This window comes from Rhinolophus sinicus, chromosome 5 (genome assembly GCF_057876585.1).
Source record: "Rhinolophus sinicus isolate RSI-liver-muscle chromosome 5, RSI-T2T, whole genome shotgun sequence".
NCBI lineage: Eukaryota > Metazoa > Chordata > Mammalia > Chiroptera > Rhinolophidae > Rhinolophus > Rhinolophus sinicus.
Window position 1 is genome coordinate 11,173,011 of NC_142505.1, and position 24,314 is coordinate 11,197,324.

The 24,314-nt window shown below is 45.8% G+C and overlaps 1 protein-coding gene across 2 annotated transcripts; it reads left to right on the forward strand.

Moving 5' to 3' along the window:
• The first annotated feature begins 250 nt into the window (after positions 1 to 250).
• LYZL4 (lysozyme like 4) lies at positions 251 to 22,824 on the forward strand. Of its 2 annotated transcripts, XM_088798234.1 has the most exons (6): positions 251 to 2,036; positions 8,615 to 8,748; positions 14,787 to 15,020; positions 15,133 to 15,282; positions 16,800 to 16,878; positions 22,577 to 22,824. In XM_088798234.1, the coding sequence occupies exons 3-6, from the start codon at positions 14,882 to 14,884 to the stop codon at positions 22,644 to 22,646; spliced, it is 438 nt and encodes a 145-aa protein (XP_088654360.1). In that variant the 5' UTR covers positions 251 to 2,036; positions 8,615 to 8,748; positions 14,787 to 14,881; the 3' UTR covers positions 22,647 to 22,824. The 2 variants fall into 2 exon arrangements, with proteins under 2 accessions (XP_088654360.1, XP_074168666.2); XM_074312565.2 differs by lacking the exons at positions 251 to 2,036; positions 8,615 to 8,748 and adding an exon at positions 10,283 to 11,869.
• The last annotated feature ends 1,490 nt before the right edge of the window (positions 22,825 to 24,314 follow it).

Here is a 24,314-nt window from a genome sequence, read left to right on the forward strand (position 1 = left end):
TCAATCTGGAAAGCACATCCCAGGGTCCACCATAGGACTTACCATAGAAATTATAATGAGTCATAAAATGATGAAGAAAATAACATGTCTTGCCACCTGCATTTGTGTGATTCATGCCCCCAACATCTGAATTCTATGATTTCAAGGACAAGGAACTTCCGAGGTGTTACTCTGACATGATGGATGGTCTTCTGTGTGCCTTTTAGAAAGAGGGAAGGGCCTCTCATCTCCCTTCCCCAGAAACAAGAACATAAAAACTAGGACCCACATAACTGTTGGCCTATACACTGTCATGTACAAGCCAGGGGTGATACTTATTTTATTTTCCCTATTGAAAGGCTAGAGAAGCCCTTAAGACAAGAACTCCTTATTTCTTGTTTTTTTAAGAACCATGAATCAATTAGGGGAAGGGCAGAGCCCTTGACGATGGCCATGGCCTTAGCCTGGGCAGTAAATGAGCCCTTGGCCCTATTGTTGCCGAGCGTGAGGTGTTTATCTAAGGCCAGTGTCCACTTAGAATTAAACAGTATGTGGTGTCTTGGACTTCTTCAGATTTTCAACATGGGGGACACTGATTGTGGGCAGCCAAGACTGAAAAGGAGCTGAGCATGAAGGTTGGACCTGCTGAACCCAACATAGTGTGGAAACGAAAACTCCTGGATCCACAGGCAGAAACTTCGGGTGATCTCTGACCAGCAAGGAAGAGAAAGGATGGCTTCATGAGGAGGGCGCAGGTCTCTCATTGCTGCTCCATAGAGTGTTCTGTGATGATGAAATTGTTCTGTTCTGCTCTGTGCAGGATGGTGGCTACTGGGCACTTGAAAGGTGGCTAGTGTGACAGAGAAAGTGAATTTCGAATTGTATTGGCTTTGGCCAGTGGCTATGGTACTGGACAATCAGGTCCAAAGTCTTGCTCTTGAAGTGTGGTCTGGGGAACAGCAGCATTGACCCCACCTGGGAGCTTGAGAAAGAATTCAGACTTTCAGGTCCCACTGCAGACCTGTGCCCAGAATCTGCACTTTGGCAAGATTTCCCCAGGCGATTTGTGTGTCCACTGAAGATGACTTTTAAATTACTCCCCTCCTCCCCCAAAGCCTCCCGTTCATTATTCTAGGATTCAATGGAGGAGACTGAACAGAGGATTGGAAAAGAATGGCAAGATCCTCGACTTCAGAGTGAAAGAACGGGTTAGACACAGGCGAGTTTCCCAACAGGCTGAGCGTGACGGGAGGAGTGTCCTACGAAGCTGGAGATTTTGCTGACAGCACCCAGGACAGCAGAGAATCTATCACAAGATCTGTTTTGCTTGCTTACAGGACAGCACGTCCTGAGGGGCATTTCAGATGGCTGGGACAGCCTGAAAATACGTGTCTTCCCATCTTGCCAAATTCAGAATCCTCCCAGCTGTTTGGAAAAAATCTCTTCTGTGCTCTTTTGGATCAAACACATTTTATTGTATCCTTTGGGACTCAAGATGACTTCTTTTCTTTTTTCCACTTCCCCTCCTTATTTCTACTTTAGTCCTAGCTGTCAAGGCTGTTATTTCAACCCATTCCTACTTGTTTTAATTGCCACATCCATTTTTTGAGAAAACTGAAAGCTACTGAGAATTCTGTCCTCCTCCCCCCGATCTCCCCACTAGGTTTGAAATCTGTCTTTTTTAGCAAGCATTTCTCGCTTTTGTTCTTTCCCTTCGGGTTTTGTGGTTGTTTCTCTCATTTCTACTCTCCCTATGTTCTTGTTATTTATCTGCAAGAGCTATTGACTCTATGATAATAACACTTGCCCACAATGGAAGGAATGCTCGGCCTCATTGCACTCTTGTGTTCTCCTTCAGGCTGTCAGAGATGTTTGAAGAGAAGCTCATGAACGTGTCTCGTTTCTCTAGGATCTCTCCATTAGCAAAACAGCAAGGCTTTTTGCAGCCCAAGCTGGGAGCTGGGAACAGGAGAAATCGCTGGTGGCAGTCGCTGAGGGCCACCAAGTGTACAGTACAGAGCTCTTGATAAGACGTCAAATACCATCCTGTCTGTTTAGTAAGTGCCCATTCATTTCTTCAACACGCACTCCTTCATCTCCCACTGGAGGCCACAAAGAGGCCTAAACCACAGTCTGGATCCCAGAAGCTCACAAACAACGGCACTACCTCCCGGGGTGTAGGCGTGGGAGTTGTGGGGAGGGGCTGGGGTGCCAAACAGCAGTGTCACCCAGGCCCTGGGAGCCCAGTGGAGGGGTGGTGGATTCCTGCTGTTTTCACAGGAAGAGAGGAATAGTGGAGTAAACCCTGCCCTTGCCTCTAATCTGAAAATTGAGGAGAAGTCATTGGCTAGAGTACTCTCCATTCTGGCGTAGATGTTTGTGGTTTGGGGCTCACTGCTGGAAGATGGGGTAAAGAGAACCAAGTATTTCTGTAGGAAGGACTGGTAGGAGGGCAGAGGGAAAAGAAGAGGTTAGGGAAGGAATAAAGGAACCAGGTGATAGGAAATCAATGGGGAAAAGGGGCAAATTACTCAACAGGGGAGGTCCACATAGGACCCCAAAGACCTCGGGTGTATCTCTATGGGAAACCCTAGGAGGCTTAACCTCTAGGGGACAAAGTGTCCAGGTGGCTGCGGAATAAATGCACATCCTTTCCAGTGGAAAACTGTTCAGGCTTTCATTAGGAACTGGGGGGTGTTCATTTTAGGGAAAGATAGTTAAGGGGGGATTGAAAGCAAAGTCCCTGGAAATTGCTGAATACAATGATCAGTCTCTGAAAGCTCATTGGTCAAAATAATATGAATAATAACAACTCTTTACCGATGCATCTCTGGTGCCAGCACTTTTCTAAGTATCCTGTTAACTCATTTTGTCCTCACAGCACTGCAAGTTGAGAGACACTCAATTATTTAGTAATTACAGAGTTTCTAACATGGATCAGGCAGCCTTCCAAGTGTTGGGGATACAACAGTGAGCAACACAGAGAAAAAAAATCACCATTCTTCTGGAGATTACATTCTAGTGGGGACTTTGAAGGAAATCATAATCAAATGGAAGAAAAACACATAATATATTAGTAAAAAGTGCTATGGAGAAAAGTAAAGGTGGAAAGAAAGAGAAGCTGAGGAAGAAGGAGTGAGGGAGACCTAAGAAGTAAGTGACTATTACCATCACTATTTTACAGACGAGGAAAAAGCGAAACACCCATGAATTCTCCAAAACACTATCCATTAAATGCTTTAGATTAAGTATAGGGCAGTTCTGGGGAGCTGTTTTTCCACAGAGTCCAAGATAGGGTCTGTGCTTTATTTTAAACTAATTACAAATGTTTGGAAAAAAGAAACATTCACCCTTGTTTATGCTAATTCTTGACGTCTAAGACAATGCTACGCGTGCAACGTCCTCCTCCCCTGCTCTCCAGAGCAATGAGTCTCCTGATTCATCTTCAAGATGGAGAAAAGGTGGGGCTGGGTGGCGGGAGAGACAGACAGAGGCAGAGACAAACAGCATGTACTTTTACAAAGCTCCTGGATGATTCTGCCACTGCAAGACTAGACCACAGGAAGAATAGCCACCATTTGCTGAATATCCATGGCAGCCAGGCCTTGGATGTGCCTGCGGGATGAATGGAGGCTCCCCCACCCGGCCCCGCCGCCAACGGGCCAGGGCAGGGGGGAGAAACACTAGGGGTTGTTGCTGGGCTGCATGGAAAGTTCTGGATTTGCTGAGTGGGGCAAAGAAGCTCAGAGGAGGAGTGGAGTCCACTGGGCCACAGAGGGAGACAGAGGAGGTGGGTTTGGGGAGGGGTTAGAGGAAGGACAGATATGGCAAAAAGATGGGGAGGAGACTTGAGTGAGGCAGGGGTGTCTGCTGGGAGCAGTTAAATACATTCTGCAATCGCACCCCAACTCTCCATCCTGTTCCCAAACTTTCAAAATGATCTGTATTCGTCAGCAACGCTTGAGAAATTTTTCAACTTTAAAACATAGGCAATTACGAACATATATAAAAATCGGGAATATAAGTATTATGAACCCACAAGTACCACACATGTTGACTATGTTCAACAATGGCCAATATCAGTATCTTCCCCTCCCCACTCCCAGATTTTTTTGGAGCAAATCCCAGAAATTTAAAATTTTTACGCATAAACATTTCAATGTCTATCTAAAATAGATGAAGATTTCTCTTAGAAAACATAACCACAATACCACTGTTGCATCTTAAAGTTAACAATTCCCTATTATCCACAGTCAGTATTCAGATTTCTCTGATTGCCTCAGATTTATTTTAGAGTTGGCTCATTTCCGTCAAGATCCAAATAAGGGCCATGCATTCCCATCGATTGACACTTGTCTCTAATCAGTCGATTCCCCTTCAATTGCTGTCTTTAATTTCTTGCAATTTATGTGTTGAAGAAACTAGGTTGTTCACCTGTAGAATTTCTCATGCTCTGGATTGTGTTGATTGTGTTTCCATAGTGACATATAACAAGTTCCTCTGTCCCTTGCATTTCTTGAAAATTGGTGGTTTGATAGAGGCTTGACCAGATTTTGGTTCAGTGTTTTTGGCCAGAACACTTCACGTGGTGCTGTTTCCTTTCTGGACACACACTGTAGGGTCTCTCTGTTTTTGAAATGTGAGCAGCTATTGATGATTAACACTCAAATCCATTAGTTCATTAGGGGTTGCAAACTGGCGAGGTTCTAGCTCTATATCCCTCCTTCATTTATGAGCTAAAATTCTCCTATGATTCTTCCTCTCAACTTTCCGGTTCCCCTGAGTTAGACTGTGCACAGGAGAAGCATGATGCATGCTTGATTCTTTCCTTTTAGTAATTTTTCAAAACAATGAATCAGTGCCCTAGTACTTTGGGAGGTATCTTTGTGGCTGCCAAAGAGTTGAACCTGACTTCTGCAGGGGGAACCCTCAGATTCTCTTAGTAGCTTTGCAGGAGCGGTGTTACACGTCCATTTTTATAAATGGGGAACTGGAGACTCAGAGGTGGCATGAGTTAGTAAGTGGAGGAGCCAAGATTTTATCTCAGGTCTGCCTGGCTGCAGAGATCAAACTCTATCGCAAGGCACAACCCTTTTCATGGGTCTAAAGGGAATTCACGTAAACCTGGGATCTGGCTGCTAGAAGCCTCTTCTTGCCCTGGCTTGCTAGAAATCAACATTCTGTAATCTGAAAAACATGACATGTGTATCCTTGAGGCTTAAGAATAATCTTACCTCAAGTTGCAGTTAGTCACAATTATAGCAATGCATTGTTTGATTTCAGAATACTTATGTTGTTAAATAGTTTCCTGAAAGTGGGACCTCAGGCTAGGCTGCTTTAATCGGATTGATATAATTCACTTATTGCAATAGGATATGATATGACATTACAATTTATAAGTCTGTGGTACATGATAAACATCATTGGTACATGTAAGTGAAGGAATCCTGTATCAGAAAGGGTTATTTATAACGAAGTCTGGGAGAAGCTGAGGATAAACTGTAGGAACAAAGAGATTTACTGAAACAAAAAGGCCAACATTAGGTCATAAAGAACATTTGTATAGTGACATTACTTGTTTAGTTGGTAGCTGCATGAAGAGCCATCAGAATATCCAATGAATTAATGAAGATTGTGTATCAGAGTTGCAGGTGAGTCACACTGGCTTAACCATGGGCTTATGGGGTTTGTTTGCTAAACCGTCCAGGGATTGATATGACTCAGGGCTCAAATGCTGTGTCTGGGACCCGGTTTCTCTCTTTACATCTGGGCTTTGCTTACTTTGTGTTGGGTTCATTCTCACAAAGACTCTTCCCTGTGGTCCCAAGATGGCAACTGCCAGCTTCCCACTGCTGTGGCTCCAGCCTTCCCGTTTCACACCAATGGGAAGAGTCTTATTGGTCCCGGATGGGTCCAGTGCGTATCCCTGAACCAATCACTGGCGCCAAGGGAATGGATGCACTTTGTGGCTCAGCTGTAGGTCAACGCTCCAGCCTTGAGCACAGGGGATGGAAGTGGGTAGATCCTGAAAGAATAAATGTGGCATTTTCAGGGAAAGCTTGAATGATGAAAAGCAAAACCAGCAGAATCCCACTTCCGTCTTATCCAGGACACTCTGGCAAGTGGTTCAGGGGCCTGTGGATTACCTGAAGCTGTAGGTACGAGTTTGTGTTTATGTCCATTTTTCAGGGAGAGAGTCCGTAGCTTTGATTCGATTAGCAAAGGCCAACCAAAGAGTTGGTGATTCTGAGATAATGGTGGTTAGTGAACCACACCGAAAATGTCTCGGATTTGTACTGTCTTCTTGCATGCTTTCAATAGAAGATGTACGATCTGTTTTTAGCTGACTTTTAACAAAAGATGGTGAATTCATTGGGATTATCAGAGATAGTAAATACTGATTAGAATTTAGTTTATATGATTCCTTCAGGTTCTAGAAGGACACCCCTTTTTTTCTCCAAAGAAAGCCCTAGTCTGGGGTCACAACAGAGGTTGCTCCAAGCTCTGTCACAGAGGACAAGCTCACGTTCCTGTTGGGCACCCAGCCACCACCTGCTCTCCACAGAGCCTGCCCCAGAGGCCCTGAATACCCAGGGGTGGAGAGCCGCTCATTCTGGGTGAGGAAAATCCCGCTAGGGATTGCTTCCCTATGAGGAGTCCCAGGCCTCAGGCAGGCTGATGTTGTTCTGCTAAACCCAGGCCAGGGCCCAGCATGTGTGCTGTTGACACCAGATAATGTTAGTCCTCCGGCTGAGAGAGTGGCGGATGAGCAAACATCGGGCTGCTGGCAGAATCCCGGGCTTCCTGCGCAGCCACAAGCAGATTCAGTGAAGTTTAAACAGAGCGTGCCCTTTGCGTTTGCCCGGAGATGGGATTATTGGTGTAAATAGCCGCCCCTCATTCCCCCCATCACACTAGCACTTTGAATGTTAATGAGGTTCAAAGCCTGGCTGGCATTTTGCTTCTTTTCCCATCTGTAGGCCCCACAGGCCAGCCCAGGGGTGCTGAGGCCTTAATGTGCGTATGAATCGCCCAGGGGTCCTTTTCAAATGCGGTTCCGATTTGGCAGGTCTGGGAGGGGCCTGAGAGCCGCGTGTCTAACCAGCTCCCCATGGTCCGGAAGTTCCTCCAAGGTCCACACGAGTAAAAACAAAGGGACTAATACCCACAAGATCCATCCACCGCGGGTATTATGCTCAGTGCAATAAATCAGACTAAAAAGAACAATTACTGCATGATTTCACTCATGTGGGATATAAAGCACCACCGACAAAAAGAACCAACAAAACAAAACAAAGACTAACTCATAGATAGAGACAACAGAGTGCTGCTTACCAGAGGAGGAGGGGCTTGCGGGGAGGGCGAATTGGGTAAAGGAGGTGAAATACACCGTAATGGAAGGAGGACAGACTTTTGGGAGTGAACACCCCATAGAGGATACAGATAGAGAATTATAATGCTGTACTCCTGGAATTTATATAATGTTATTAACCAAAGTTACCCAAATAAATTTAATTTAAGAAATTACAAATGAATAACTAGAGAAATAAATTAAAGCTACCGCCAGGCCAATGGCTTTGGCCCCGGCTGCACATCTGTCACCTGGGTTGCTGCAGAAATACTGAGGCCTGGGTCCCACTTTCAGATGTTGGGGGTTATGGGGTTGGGATGGGACTCCCCAGGTGATTCTGAGGTGCAGCCAGGGTTAGAACCGCTGGGCTGACCCCCCAGCCGTCAGCCTGTCTGCTGGCCCCTTCTCACTGCCCATCTCACCTGCTCGTGCCACCGCTGCACTGCGCTCCTGGACAATCCTCTCTCGTCCTTGGCATTCACAGAGAGTTTACCATGGACTAGAACTTTCCACACAACCCGATGAGGTCAGCACTACTTCTATGCCCATTTCTCAGGCAGAGAAGCTGAGGTGTAGAGAATGAAGTAATTTGTCCTAGGTGATGCAGCTAGCGAGCAGTAGCGCCAGGACTTACCCAGGCCTTCCGTCTCTGGAGCACAAAAGCAGCAGCGCATGGGCTGAAGAAGATGGCCTGTGGAGTCAGACAGCTGTGAGACCGACCGCTGATTATCCACGTGACCTTAGCAGCTCACCTAGATCCTACAAGTATTAACTCCCCCATTGTAAGGTGGAGGTGAGAAGAGTACCCCCTACTCAGGGCTATCAGGAGCACACAATGAGATGACCTGTATGAGCCATGCCCCCAGAGCCTGCGCCACAGGAAAGGTCATCGCCATCTCAACCCCATGTGCTGTCTCCACAGCACTTCCCATGGGCCCCTCTTCTTTGGCACTGGGCACAGGCTTCTCGATTGTAACTCATCTTTTCTGTGCTCACAACTCTTCCAGTGGAAAGCAAATTCCTTCAAGGCAGAACGGTACAAGTATGAAATGCACGTGAATGTGATGTGTTTGATTCCTGGCTTCAGATGGATTTCCTTTGCCCCACGGGGCCCAGTAGTGGAAGGTGGTGCATTCACCGGTGTTTGTCAATTGATGAAACTTATATGTTAGACAATGGAAAATAATCACGTTGGAAACAGAACTGTCATATAAATATAATTACTCTGTTGGAGTCATTCATTCATTCATTCCTTCCTTCATTCATTGCCTTCTGTTCACACAGACCCTATGGAGTGACCGAAGACAACTCAGCCTGAATCTGCCAGACCACAGAGCGGGCTGCCTCTGCTGCTTATTTCACCTGTGGGAGGGTTGAGGCGGTGTGGGCTCCATCTCATGTGTAACTTATATATTCAGGTAACTACTTTGAGTGGCTCCACCACCAGAACTTCCCCAGTTTGAATGCAGAAAGTCCCGCATCCCTTGAAACCCCTCAGTCCCAGACAAATGGGGATGGTTGGTCACCCTACCACAAACACAGAAGTCTGCGGTGATATCCTTTCCTTTCACAAACCTGATGGCTCCCAGCCTTTCAGCCTCCCTTCTTTGTGGAGGGTCCTTGGTGTGAGGTAGTTCCTGCAGGTTTTTCTCATCCCCTTTGTGATGTGGGCTTACAAGCCCCCTGGACCGGGAAGCTGATGGGCCTCCCACCACGCCTGGACTTGTAGGTCGTGATGAGTCCCTGCCTGCTCCCTGCTCTGCATTTCTCTCAGCACAGCCTGACATCTTTCTCCTTCCATTTCGGTGCGTTGTGGGTCTCCGAGGGAGGCTTTGTCCTGATGCAGGTAACAAGAAGAGTGCTCATAAAAGAAAACACCGCCACTTCCCTCCCCCTTTCTCAAGGCTGCGAGCACACGTTGCCTCAGACCAGTACTCAGTGAGTACACAAAGGTGGGGCTGTTTTCTTTCTGATGAAATTGAATATTTTTAAACAAGGCAAGCAACACCACAGCTAAAAATGCTTGGATTTGAAAATAAATGTGTGGCAGATTTACACCAATCCCTTGAATCAGTTAGTGGTGCTTTCAGCAGCAAGTACAATTCGTGACTAAAGGGGGGTCACGCAACAGAGCTTTGTGCTTCTTGCATAAGACGTCTGGAGGTGGGCAGCTGCTGCTATTGATTCAGGGATCAGTGGTGTCTGGCTTGAAACTGGCATCAATGCCTTTCTCTAGGTCCCTGCATGTCAAAAATATGGCAGCAGCAACTCCAAACATCATACCTTGAGCAGCTGATTTCAAGGGGCAGCACAGGCCTTCTTTGCCTCTCGCCTGGAGGAAAATCATCCTCAGAAGTCCCCTCTCCCCAGTGCACCTCCCCTTACATCCTACAGGCCAGAACTGGATCATACACCCACCCATAGGCCAGGGGCAGGTCCCACCTTCTTTGTAATCCAGGGGTCTCTGCCCCAAACACGATCAGAGCTCTTTTGGGAGGGGTGGCTTTGGTTGGATGACCAAAAATGTATTCCCAGCCCTCTTTCTGTGGGTCTCAGAAGCTCTGAGTCTGGTCCTGGTCTCGTTTCTGTCTTGAACTGGAGGCTTTATCCTCAAGCCCTGATATGGAAGCGAGGAAGGTGAGCCAGCATGAGGGCTTCTGTGTGAGTTTGCTTTTCATCAGGGGCTCCATGGCAAGAAACAATTTTGAACAGAGGTAAACTAGATCATTTCAGAGGGAATGTCCGCCTCGGATGTTTCTGAGTTTCTGGCCAGCATCTGGTCGCGTCTCCAGGCATTTTTTGCAGACACTGATATAGAGGTAGATATTGACACAGATATAAATGTAATTATAGATTGTGTTATCCAGTCATGTCTGCAGAGCAGATGGAGATCCATCTGTTGGGGAAGACTCCAGCTGGGGCCAAAGGCTGGGGCCAACTGAGGGGCACGTGAGTCTCGGGTTCAGGGCTAGCTCCCCATGCCTGAGTCAGAAGTGGCTGAGCCAGGCCCCTCTTTGGGGCTCCTGGCTCCTCTAAGGGACTTAGGACTTGAACCAGCCAGATCTATCTCATTGTTGGATTATAGTTGACAAATGAGCCTGTAAAAAACCCAAACTGCAGTAGAACACTTGGCAAGGTCTCCTTATTACACATGTCTACATCTTGGAGCTGAAGGCAGCCTTCATGTATATTTAGGTGTTCTCCACTTGTGGGAGGAGAGATCCAAGCAGCTTTGCTGGAAGACTTGGGACCAAGTTGGTGAATGATTGATGTTTTTGTCTGGGTCACCAGGCCTGGGGAATGGCAGATGAGCAGCCAGGGGTCCTGAGGCTGACACTGGTCTACTCTGGTATTTCCCAGGAAAGCTTGGGTTGGGCGATCAGTGTGGCGGTAGGTAAGCAGCCTGCATTTTTGGCTTTGTTAAATGCTTAGGTTTTATAACTCAGGATATTAGTCAACTTAGCCTGCGAGCTCTGAGACAAAACCTTTCCCTGAATCTAGACTGTCCCACCTAGGGGAGACTTTGCCTTCCTCTCCTGGCAGCATCCTCTCTCCTTTTTGTTCTCGTCTTCATCAAACAGTGTGATAGGAATTGGTGTTCTGGCGGGAGAAGGGCAGGGAAGCCATTTCTCTCCCTCCCCCTTTTCTCTCTTGCATCTTCCCCTTTACTTCCTCCTCCTCCTCATTTTAATGTTAAAAGCACTGCTTATTGAACACCTACTATGTGCCAGGCCCTGTGTTAAGCATTTTACATATATTTATCTCAGTTCTCCCAACAAGCCTAGGAGGTAGAGTTTGCTATTATCCCCATTTTATAGTGAAGAATTAAGCTAAAGAAAATAAATGATGTTCTCAAGGTCACATAGCCAAAAAGTAGTAGAACCAGGACTGACTTTAGAGCCCCAGTTGTTTTGTTTTTTTTAAATTCTTCAAAAATTAGCTTATTTTCCAAGTTACAGGGGGTAGTGAACACCTGGAGGCCCCTCTGGCTATGGGCATCCTGTCACTCCTGCTCCACGCTTCTCCCTCAATACATATATACACACGCTTCCGTTTTGCCAAACTGTCTGAAAGGTGACCGCAAGCATCATGAGGTTTTACCCCCCACGCCCCCCAAGGAGTATGGCTCTGCCAACACCTTGATTTTCAACCCATAGTCTGATGTCAGACTGCAGACCTACAGAAGACAATACATTTGTATTGATTAAGCTGCTAAGTGTGAGGTAACTTGTTACAGTAGCAATAGAAAATGGACACACATGTGATGGTGACAGAATATTCAGAATATTCTGGTGCATAGCAACTGATGTCATAGAAAGGATTCTAGAAAAGCAGGCCACGGAGGGTTTCTGGTTTAGAAGTTCTTGGGTGAAGGCAAACAGGTTATCAAGGAAGTGGCATCTGAAGAATTCAGGGATCTGAGTGGAGGGAGAGCAGCCTTCCTGTAACGAACATTGAAGCTGCTGCAGTGGCTGTTCTTCCCCCCCCGCCCCCCAGGAGGTTCCAAGACCTGCAAAGGACTGGCGCACTGACAAGCAGGTATGTGGTGGGCAGGAAACAGGACAGGTGTGACGACAGCCAGCTGCAGGAGACTCTGCTCAGCAAACTCACTTATTGCTCATCTGATGACAGTTCTCTTTGGAAGAGTAGATTTTTGTCCATTCTTTCACTCAGCAGAGACTCATTGAGCACCTACTGTGCACCAAGCTCTGTTCTAAGTTCTGGGGATAAAGCAGAGAACAAAACAGATCAGCTTTCTGTATCTCTTGTGCTTACACTCGGGTATGGGAGACAGACAAGTGAATAACTACATGATCAAGGTAATTTCTGAAATTGGCATATTAGGAAGAAAATAAAAACTATGTTCTGTGATGGGGCAGTGGTCAGGGAACCCTATATGAGGTGGTGAGCTCATCTGAGCTGGGACCATGACCAGAAAGTGCAAGCTATGTGGTGGTTGGGGGAATCGTGTTCCAGGCAGAAGAAAGAGCATGTGCAAAGGACCTGTGGTAGGAAGGAGATTGGCACGTTCAGAGAAAAATGTACAAGGGTGAACGAGGGGAGAGGTGTGAAATGAAACTGGATGGGTGCTCGGGCTAGATCAGGTATTGTCGGCCAGGATGAGGAGTTGGGATCTTATTTAAAGTACAAGAGGAATCCACTGGTGGTGTGATGTGATGGGATATGTGTTTTTTAAGAGGTGGATAGGTTTTGGAAGGACCGGCGACAGGGTTCCGGATGAACTGGCTGCTGGGGAAGAGGAAGGAAGAGAGGACTCTGCATGCTTTTTATGAGTTGAGGCGGGGCCTGCCCTCTGGGAGACAGACATTGCCTGAATATTGTTTGCTCTGTTGGGCAATGTAAACATGGACATCTCTCATATACATTGAAATGCAGTTATTAAGCTATAGTTATGGAGTGCACCAGGACTCAGCAAAGGGGGTGTCTACAGGAGATTGGGTGCTTTGCATATTGAGCTCATTTACTCTTTAAATCAACACAATTAGGTGATCGTTACTTTCACTTCGGTTATAGGCGAGGAAACTGAGGCACAGAGAGGCTGAGTAACTATCTTAGATCACTCTTGGGACCACTAAGATCCCAGCTACTGAGGGGGTTGGACCCAGGCAACTTGACTCCCAAGTCTGAGCACTTCAATGGTGGGCCGTCCTTGACAATGAATTTGGTTTACTGGTCACGTCGGTAGCTAATGATGCAACTTGAGAGTTTAAGCAAATGTTTGAAAGTGCATTTCTTCTTATTCATGAATATACTCATTTATTTCCAACTTTTGCCCAAGTTAGACATTTAGATCATTGGTTTTCAACAGGGGGACAAGTTTGTCTCAGGAGACAGTTGACAATATCTGGAGACATTTTGTCAATCACAACTAAGGGGGTGGACGTACTGGCATCTAGAGGTCAGCTGTGCTTCTCAACCATCTCCAATGCACCAGAGAGCCCCCGGAATAAAGAATTTTCCAGCCCAACTGCCAAGGTCGAGAACCCCTGGTGGAGGTGAATATAGGCTGGAGGATATGCAAACACCTGTGAATGATGACAAGCAGGAGGGTGGAATTAATTGTCCAGTTGATATATATTTATGCACTGTTAGGGGCTGCAGGGCATGCCAGGAAGAAGATATATTGTAATTTCCAATTGCACATTCTGGTCTGAGGGATGGGCCATAGCACAGAAAGGGACAATCACCGGTGAAGAGTTCTGGAAATGATTCTGAGGGCAGTTGGGGCTCAGAGAGGGAATGTTCTTGAAGGATTGCATCGGGCTTCAAGCAGGTGGCATCTGGGGTGGAGACCTGAAGGTGGAGAAACATTTGGGTGGGGGGAGGCATGGTAGGGCCCTGTGTACTGGTAAGACCCATGCGTGAAGACACCAAGGGAAGAATTAACCGGAGCATGGGCGTTGAGGGTGTGGGGTGGGGAGGTGCAGAGAGGGTCAGAGAGGGAGCAACATGGGAACTCAGAGGGCTGGGTGAGGCAAGACCTTGGCGGGCTCAGAAAACCAAGTGTGGGTTTGCCATGTAAGGACTAGGGAACTAGCAGCAGCCTCAAAGTACTGCTTTGTTCATGCTTTGGGGACACTTCTCAGTCGTGGTAGAAAACGCTGCTGGGAGGAGTTGGTGCAGAGGAGTGGAGCCCGGGAGCTGGGCTATGACTTAACTAGCAGAGATCAGGTGGGTGAGGCGATGGTGATGAGGTGAGTTTAGGTGGCGACAGCAGGAACAGGCAAGGAGAAGCTCAAGAGCCAATTCTCAGAGCGCCCCACACATTATCCCCCGCTTTTTACAGACGAGAAAGCAGAGGTATGACGAGGCTCAGTGACTTGTCTGCTGTAGCTGATGACGGCTCAGCGACTAAGGGGCAGGTCTGGGCTGGACCAGCGCTTGTCTCCTGTGTGGACAGTGGAGTTTGGTTTGCGGAAACTCTGAGGACTGGTGTGTGTAAAGGCGGAGGCCACAACTCAGAATACAGTCCAGGATAAAAGGCAGTGGAGGAAGTCACTCAATGTGACAGTGGTGATTGTGCTCCAATGGTGGGACCGTGATGCATTTGTTTTCTTCTCTCTCTTTTTCTGTTTTCCAAAATGTGTTTAACGAACATGTTCTACTTCCACAATAAAGGGGAAGAGAGGATTTGAGCATCTGCATCTAATGTGAAAGAGAAAGGAGTGAGGACAAAACCAAGTAGAAGCCATTGGGTTTTGCTGAAGGGAAAGAATGGGTGTGTGTGGGAGGGAGATCTTCAAAGGAGCAATTTCCTTAGAAAAATAGGTCAAGAAGGGGAGGCGAGGTGGGCCTCCGGGATCCTGGGTTTGCAGTAACTCAAAACAGAGAAAGGATGGGAAGAAGTGTCATGGTTGAGCCGGGCGGGACTCCCATTTTTCTGAATACACTAAATTGCATCCCTCACCCCCATAGTGCCCTTCTCTCCCTTCAGAGGACCCAGTGTGCCGGGATCTTGGTAGAAATTATCTGTGACTCCACCCGCTCACCTGGCTGCTTCCGCCCTGAGCTGTCCGGAGTCTGGAGAAGATGAAGGCGTCTGTGGTTCTCGCCCTTCTTGGCTACCTGATGGTTCCAAGTGGTGCTGCTGTGCTGGGACGCTGTGTGGTGGCTAAGAGGCTTCAGGAAGGAGGCCTGAGTGGTTATGAGGGCTATAGCCTGGAAAACTGTGAGTAGGCCCCTCTCAGCCCCCCTCTCCTCACCCTATTTCCCTCCATCCCCTGCTGAGGTACCGCCACTCCAACCTTCTTCTGAGCCACACACCTCCTGTTCTGTCTTAGGGGTGTGCCTGGCTTATTTTGAGAGCAAATTCAACCCCGAGGCTGTCTACGAGAATGTGCGTGATGCCTACGTGGGCTTCGGCCTCTTTCAGATTCGCAACACCAACTGGTGTGACAATGGCAAGAACCTGTGCCACGTGTCCTGTTCCGGTAGGTCCCTCACCCGCCCACCCCCACCCCGTTCCACACTGGGGCACTGGGGGCCACAGCACTGAGCTCAGAGGTCTACCTTCCTAATGACCAGAGTTGACAAGTTTGATGCCGGGAGGGGCTGGCAGGGGCTGGGCTGAGCCAAATCCAAGGCAGGGTCCCGGAGAGGCTGAGTGCTGCACGGCCAGGGTCCACAGGGAGAAAGGGAGGCGGTGAGCCCGGCCCAGCGGCCTGGGTCGGAGCCATGGAGACCCACATCCAGATGGGCAGAGAAAGCATCTGGTGATGCGGAAAGGCAGGGAGGAGAAATCAGACATCAGAACCCATCTGAGCGTGAAGGGTGAGCGTAGAGGGTTCCAGTTGGGTCTGATTTTACCCACACATGGCCAGCACACTCTTCTCCAAGGGGTACAGAAGCTGCCACTTTGACAGGCAGAAGTGGTCCCTGGAACGAGACAGGAGGGGCCCAATCCAGAGGGAGCTTGCCCACCACTTTTAGGAGGTTCCATATACCTGTGGTCAAGAGGAGGCGGTTGCCCAAGGTTTACTCATCCCATGAGCGTTTACTGAGCACCCACTGAGGGCCAGATGAACTGCCTATGATCCCCAAGCTGTGGAGCACCCACCATCAGGGTAGCACTGTCTTTGTCTCCTGCCTCTTACGTCTTCCATAGCAGGGTTGTGGAGGACAGAAGTGGAAGGTAAGGGTGTAGAAGCGGAAAGGCATGTTCGGCAAAGTTGGACTAAGCCAAGGACTGGGGTTCTGTTTTACAGGCAACTAGGGGGCACTGAAGTAACGTTTTAGGGAAAAGCAGTCGGACTAGATTGGGGCGGGGGGAGGCTGTAGTGCAGGCAGGAAGAGGGTATTGCCGTAGGACCAGGTGGGAGGTCTTGGTTTCCATCATCCAAGGAGGGAACAGAAGGATGAATGCGTAGACATGTTGGTTCCTTAGAGGCACCTGCGGGCCCTCTCATACGCTGTTCCTTCTGCCTGGAACAGTTTTCCTTCTGTGACTCTCTGAACCCCCTTTCCTTAGAGGTCAGTTCGCCGGATAACCCTTCCCTGAGCTGTCAAGTCTGAATTAGTTACCCCCATTCAATGCGCCCCCATCCAGCTGCATTGCCCACCATTCCAGGTATCCTTTGTATTATAATTGCCTGTAATCTTTAATACCCCTTTCCAGACTGCAGGCTCTGTGAGGGCAATGATTTATCAAGTTTGCCATTCTATCTCCACTACTTCTTACATTGCCTAGCACAGAGAATTCACTATACATATATAGACTGTTAATGAAATTATTATTATAAAAATTACCAGAAAAAACATCACTAGATTTAGTAAAACATGACCACACCCTGCTGCCTCCCAGTACTGTCTGAGGAAAATTTAGGGATAGGTTTATTCTTGGAATCACGTGGACACCCCTCTAATGTGAGCACCGTGTACGTTCCCTGACGTGCTCTGACTTGGCTGCCCAGTGATGGTGTGGTATCATTCTACTTGATTCTCTCCACAGACTTATTGAATCCAAATTTAAAGAAGACAATTGAATGTGCCAAAAAAATTGTAAAAGGAAAAGAAGGGATGGGAGCATGGTAAGTGGCAGTCTGCACAGCCTGTACTTACACTGACTCACTCATTTCAGCTTAACATTGGCCTAATCTTGGTTGCTGTACATCTGTGGCCCCACACTAGTGGCATCTTATTAACCAAGCTAAGCAGGAGAACACCATTGAGTTCTGCAACCCAAAGGCCATGGAAGGAAGGAAAGAATGATCAAATTGCCTGAACTTGAACAAGTTTTCTCCCGCAAATGTTGTTTAAGGTTATGCAGGATGCTAGGACGAGCTTCCTTAAAATAAGTGTCTGTGTACATCTCTGATGATTTCTTTCGTATAAATTCCTACAAGGGTTTTTGAATACTTTTAAGGTTTTTGATACAGGTTGTGAAATGATTCTGCAGCAAGCTTGTATAATTTATACTAATGTTAACAATTTAGTAAAATGCCTAGTTATTGCCCTCTCACCAACGACAAGACCTTTGCCATTTGAAAGGTGAATGACCATTTTGTCTTCTTTCACATTTTATGATATGCCATTAGGAGCTTGTCCCATTACATTTGTTATATATTTATGTTCTTTAGTGATTTCTGCCCCCCCCCGTCCCTTTCCTTTGCCTATTTTTTATTTATGTCATCTTATTAGTTGGAAAGAACTCTTTATATATTGGATGCATTAACTGATTGTTATATATTTGCTGCCAAAAATATCTGCAACTTTTTGGATTGATTCTTTAACCGGATATTTGCTTTGGAAAGCCTAAAATTTATAGGTGGTTGGGCCTGTATTTGACTTCTTTCACTCAACATTTTATTTGTTCATATTGTTCTGTGTAGTTGTAATTTGTTCATTTTCATTGCTGTGTAGTAGTTCATTGTATGGATACACACAATTTATTCATTTTTCTGTTGATGGGCATCTGGGTAGTTTTCACTTTTTAAATGCTGCCATGAACATTCTATACTTACCTTTGGTGAATATATAAATGGATTTTTCCATTGATTATACAAGGAATAAAATTACTGGTCATAGGATATGCATATTTTCAGATTTGGCATATTCTGCTAAACGATTTTTTTAGAGAGATTTTGTTAACCTACACTCGCATTTGCAGTTATAGGTTTCAGGTGCTCCAAATTCTTGCCAATGCTTGGTATTTTCGAGTTTATTTTTGTGACTGTTTAGTGGTTTTGCATTATGAGTTTACTTTACATTTCCCTGATGACCAATGAGATTGAGCACTTTTTCAAATGTTTATTGACCATTTAGATATCGTTTATGTGTGTGAAATCTTTTGTCAAATTTCCTATTGTTATCTGTCTTTTTCTCGTTAATTTGTTAGGAATTATTTATGTATTCTGGATAAAAATTTTTTTGTTGGATACAAGTATTGCAAATATCTTCTTTCATTCCGGGGGTTACCTTTTTACTTTTTTAATGGAGTCTTGCTAAACAGAAGCTCTTAGTCTTAATGTAGTCTAATTTATCATTACTTTCCCTTTGTGGTTATTTTTGATGAATCTTTGCCTAATCCTAGGCCACGATGATATTCCTTTTAATTTTTTTTTCTCAAAGCTTTATTGTTTTGCATTTCACATTGGGCTCTACAATACTTTTCTTTCTTCTTTCGATCTTATTGCATTGGCAGCAAATGTTGAATGGAAGCGATGCTAGTGGCATCCGTGTCTCATTCCTCATCTCACTCGTAAGAAGTTCAAGCTTTTATCATTAAATGTGGTGTTTTCTTTAAGTTTTATGAGCTACTCTGTCAGCTTAAGAATGTTCCTTTTCATTTCTAGTTTGTTAAAGGGTTGTTGTTTTTTTAAATCATGAATGGGTGATGAATGTTGGTTGTTACATTTTTAATTCCTTTGCAACTGTTAGCCTATCCAGCTTCCTTGTAAAATTCAAACTATTTTATCGCCCTTCTTTTCTATGGCTTTCTCCAGAGGTCATGTCTGGGCGCACCTTATGGAGGATGTCAGTTTTAACAAATTTACTTCTGGATCCTGCAGTATGCTAGCTTCAGAATATTTGTCTGAATTTCATTATGATGCCCCCTTTTCTTCTTGTAATATTTTCCCATAGATCCTACGTTAGTTTTATCCTTCCTCGAGTAGGGACAGATTTACTCATATTCAGTATTTGCCAAATAGATAGGCTGTGTGAATTTTTCTTGTCTTTGCTCACTGTTGCATGGGTGATGGTCAGATCCCCCTTCACAGATGTCTGTCTCAGCATAGATTGGTGTGCATGTCTCTTGGCCTAATTTCCAACTTGGAGATTTTCTGATCTATGTATCTGGTTCTGTCTCATAGGCTGAACCAGTGGAGTATATGAAAACCCTCTATTCCCAATATGTCCGGCAACCACCTCCTTCTATATCATTTCTCATGGTGGGCCTCCATTATCCAGTAGACACTGTGTTCCTACCAATTTCTACCTTCCCTTGCCTTTTCTGCCCTCTCTTTCATCCCACATGTCATAATCAAATACCTGGTCGATTCTGGGCATTGTAGCCTCCAGGTAGATCTTGAAACAATGTGATATTTCCAGATTGTATATCTTAACATATCTGACATTAGGGTTTATCTAAAATTGTTAATAAACTATTGCTGCATCTTGCAATAGAAGGTATTTTAGGATAGAGGAAATCTGTTAATGACAACTACACTTTCTTGGCTGCTTTAGTGCATAGTCTTTGTATGTTTACATAAACATCATCATTTAATCCTCATAAATCCTTCTGCAGTGAGTATTCTTATCCCCATTTTTAAAATGAGGAAACTGAGGCACAGAGAGGTAGAATAACTTATCTCTGGCCAAAGCGTTGGAATTGATCCTGGATCTGTGCTATTTCAAGCCTCAGCTTTCCCCGGGCTACTCAGAGAGATGAGGGTGGTTTGCAAGGAGAGATCTATGCTCTGGTCATGTAAGACGCTGTCCAGTTGTCCTGTGGGGGCAGACTCGGGGTTTCTGAGCAGGGGGGCGGTTAGTGGGGCAGGAGCAGACCAGCGGGCAGACTCACTTCACTAGTAGAAGCCTGAGAGGCATTCTTTACCTACCATAACCCATAGGCTCTGTAGGCGGTGAAGACCTCGTCCAGAATCTGGCAACAGGAGATGTGCCCATCTCATAGGTTAAGACTTTTGTTTTTGCTTTTCTGTTTTTTTCTGTGTCTTTGGGAGCTAAGTTCAGCCAGAGATTTGTGTCTGTTTCTCCTGCCTCTATATCTCCAGCACCTATGCCTGGCACGTGATAGATAGCCCCTAAATGTTTCTTGAAAGACCAAGGCTGCATTTGGGGCCATTATCCAGAAGCCATTTTCAAGATGTGCATTTTCTAATTTATTATTTCTAAAAATAAAAACAATACATCTGTGTTTAAAAATGAAAAATATAAATGTCTTAGCAGCAACCTCCTTAGGGGCACCACCGTTACTATGTCTTATAAACCAGAGAAAAATGTACATACAAATACTTTAAAACACCCTTGAAATTCCAATGTGTGCACTGACCGGCACCCAGCTTTTTTTCACTTATCAATAGAGCGTGCCAGTCCTGGTGTATCCCTACCCGGAGGTCTCTGCCCTGCCTGTAACAGTGCTCAGTTTCCTCTGTTGTACGGATGCTGCAGGGGATTCTCTGCAGGTCCCTATGGATGGACATTGAGGTTGTTTCTATATTTGTTGCTGCTGCTGTTTCAAACAATTCTACACGAGCTTGTTGCTCTTAGAATTTCTAGGTCCTTTCAAGTGTATCCTTAGGGAAATCCCTTGCAGAAAATTTGTTGGGACCCTTTGGGGCACCTCCAGCTACACTGTGTGAGGGGGGCCTATGCTCCCCCCCACACACACACTGGCTTGGAGCATTAAAACTTGTGTGGTTTTTGGAAATGGAGACATAAAATGGTATCATTCTGTGTTGCTTTGCATCTTTAATCTACAAAAAAACTTGAGCATCTTTTCCTGTGTTTGTTGACTATTTTCCTATGAACTGTTTGTTCTCGTTCTTAGCCCATTTTTCTATTGGGCTACGAATATTTCCTTTTGTTTTTATTGATTTTATATATGTCCCTGATTAATTAGGGTTTGTAGATCTTTGTGCATCAAATCTATGGGAACTATTTTTTCAGGTTTGTTATTCATATTTTGACTTTGTTTGTGGTATTGTCAGCATATAGGAGATTTACATTTTCACAGAATCAAATCCCTTCATCTTTTGTTTTGTAGCTTCTGAGGTTTTATGAAATCTCCTTATTAGAAAAGTTTCTCATACTCCAAGACTGTTAAGAAATCAAACAGTGTTTTACTTTGTTAGAACAGTGCCTGGCACAAAATAAGGCTTATATTAAGTTCTTGTTAAACAAATTAGAAAATAGAAGTTTCATGTTTTTCTACTTAAATTTTTGGCCTTCTTGGAATTCATGTTGATATAAAAAGTGAGGTAGGGATGCAGTTTTATATTTTTCAAATGGCTAGTCGGTGGTCTCATACCATTTACCCATTAACCCATTTTCCTCGCTAATTTAATAGATTGCATTTTAAAACGATGTCCCACAGTTAACGTTCGCTGTCTTCAGAGTGTTTAAAATATCTTTCATACATAGTCTTGACTTTCCAATTCATTTGGAAGCTTGGCTGACCCTCTAGGATAAGCATGAATGAGCTAAAATCATCTTCATTGTATAGCACTAAGTAGAGAGATGCTGGACCAGGCTGATCAAAGCCTTCTTCCTTGCTCAGAATTGCCAGTGAAGTGAGCTCTTATTAAGCTACTAAGCAGACACATCTTTTCCAAAGCTCAGCTGAACAGCTCTGCAGCGTTGCGGCAGACAGGAAGGGAGAAGACCAAGGCCTTGTGTGCCAACAGGAGTCCCTTCTGTGATGCCTGCCCGGGGCCATGGAGAGCCTTGTGATTTCTGAAAAGATGTATGCTGTGTGTTTTCCCTGCTGCGTTATAGCTAGGAGGGAGCAGGGGGCTAGAACCTCTTCTTCAACTGTAGGACAACCGTGGAAGACTCACGGAGGCCTGCCCAGCTGAGGAGTGGGACTAACAAAATAGGATTTCTAATGGCCTGCAGCTTGCCTGGTGACTCCCACCCACAACTTCTAGGTGGGGATAGGAGGACCTGGGGTCTGGGTGCTGGCACAGGGGCTGGGAATAGGGGGATCACTTTTAGGGGCACCAGGAGAAAGAGTAGAGAAACTCAGTCTAGCTGACCTAGGCAGGTTGAGGCACTGCAAGGAATCTTGGATGGTGAGGGGTAAAGCAGGTGCGCGGAAAGATGAAAGGCCCAGACCCAGGGGACGAGAGTCCCCATGTCAGATCTAAGGTCTGCCAAGTACTCACCATAGGACCCTGGGCCCATCACAGAACTCTCCCACTCACTTCTGAGCGGTTAAAAACACTGACCTTGCAGGGGTTGGGGAGGATTTCAGTTTGCCATTCTGCCTGCCCACCTCGCAGTGTAGGGTAGATGGAAAGAGGTATGTGTGCAGGGGAGAGGGGTGTGTATGTGGTGTGAGGACGCAGGGAGTCCCAGCATTCATATTAGGATGTGGGGTGGACAGCAAGACAGACAGATTCAAGATGCACAAGGGCCTTCAGAAACGTACCCCCTGCAGGGGTGCTAGCTCAAATGCTGCAGGAACCAGGCCAGGGACTAAGTGGGCCAGTGGGGGCTGTGGAACCCTGGAGATCCATTCACTCTTCTGGGTCTTCCTCTCTGCAGGCCCGCCTGGACCCTGAACTGCCGGTACTCTGACACTCTGGAGCGCTGGTTGGATGGATGTAAGCTGTAGCTACCGGGGTGGCCCTTGCAACACTCACCAGTTGCATCTTTTGAATGAAGGCGCTTTCCTGCTTGCTACTCAATCCTGTTGATTATCTCACTGCTTGACCGGTCCAGATGGAAAAGGACAAACTTTCCTTCATCAGGGATGCTGGAGGCAGAATAAACCAGCTTGTTACTCAACTTAGGCCAAAGGTCTCCACTTATATGACTGTTGCGATTGTTACTATGATAACCATCATTTACCATTATCACGACTTCTTAGGTTGGTGCCAGAGTAATTGCGGTTTTTGCAATTATTTTAAACCTTTTACATCGCAATTACTTTGGTACCAACCTACTATTATTACTTCATCTCAGATGGAGGATTTGAAGGAAGGAAACTATATGGAAAACAAGATGTGTCCATGAATGTCGACATTAAATAGGGAAAGGAAGGAAAGATATAGAGAAAGAAAGAGGAATCAGAGAGAGGGAGAGAGGTGGCACAAGCAGATGTCCACGCTGACACACAGGTGCATGTAAGGATACCACAGAATCCTCTTTGCACTTCTATGGGGAAAATATAGTGACAGTTGCTCTTTCTTATAACAAGTTTTAAAAAAAATTACCAATAGCATGCACTCACATTAGAGAAATTGTGGAAAATACAGAAACAGAGAGAGTCCCCATGTGATCCTAGTACCTAAGGACAATCACTGCCACACCTTGGTTGCATTCTCTTTTGGTCTTTTTTCTATTGAGTGGATTTTATTTTTTTCAAACAGTGCTGTCATCATGCTATAGATAGTTTTGTACTTTGCTTTTCAGAAGGAAAAACCATGGTAATACACCCTACGTGTATTTTGATTTTAAGCAGAAAGGGGGTTGTTTCTGAAGCTTAGGGGCTCACAGGAAGGGGCAGCAGGTGTCAGCGGGGGCTTCCAGGGCACACCTGCCTGAGATGTGGGAGTGGAAGCAGCAGCACAGGTATCTGCTCGTCAGGAGCCAAGGCACCTGCAGAAATGAAGGTATGATGGAGTTTAGAGAACACAGTCCTTTAGAGAACCTTTCTGCCCTGCGCAGAAGAGAAAACACTGGGGTGGCGACGAGAGAGCTTGTCTGCAGCATCTGCTGTTAGCGATTCTTCAACACGAAATCTTACTGCTGGTTAACAGTCCATTGTGTGAATGAACCATAACTCAGTAACTTTTCCCCTGCGGTCAGAGTTTCAGATATTGCCATTTAAAAACCATGACAAAGAATGAGGTAGTGCCTGAGTGGGGCTGCCCCTCTTTCCATTTTTTATACTTTTACAATCACAAAAACCACATACATTTGATGAAGAAAACTTGGGAGAGCCCAGATAGTCATAAAGAAGGAAATTAGATACCCAGCCTCCCCTTACTGGAAACAGACGTTTCCGTCAGTGTTATGCAGCCACAGCGTAGAGAACCTCAACGGAGAGGAGGGGTGGTGAGTGTCAGTCTTTCCGCGCGCACCCTTCCCCATTTCAGGGTGAGTGTGTACACATTCTTTTCCTTACAAACGTGGCCTACCACGGTACGTACAGGTTTCTATCTTGCTTTTTTTCAGCTAACATTTTGTGGTCTTACTGTTTCCAGGTCTATGACAGGGATCCCAGCGCTGGTTTTAACGACTCCACAGTATCCCTTTATGCGGACAAACCATAATGTAC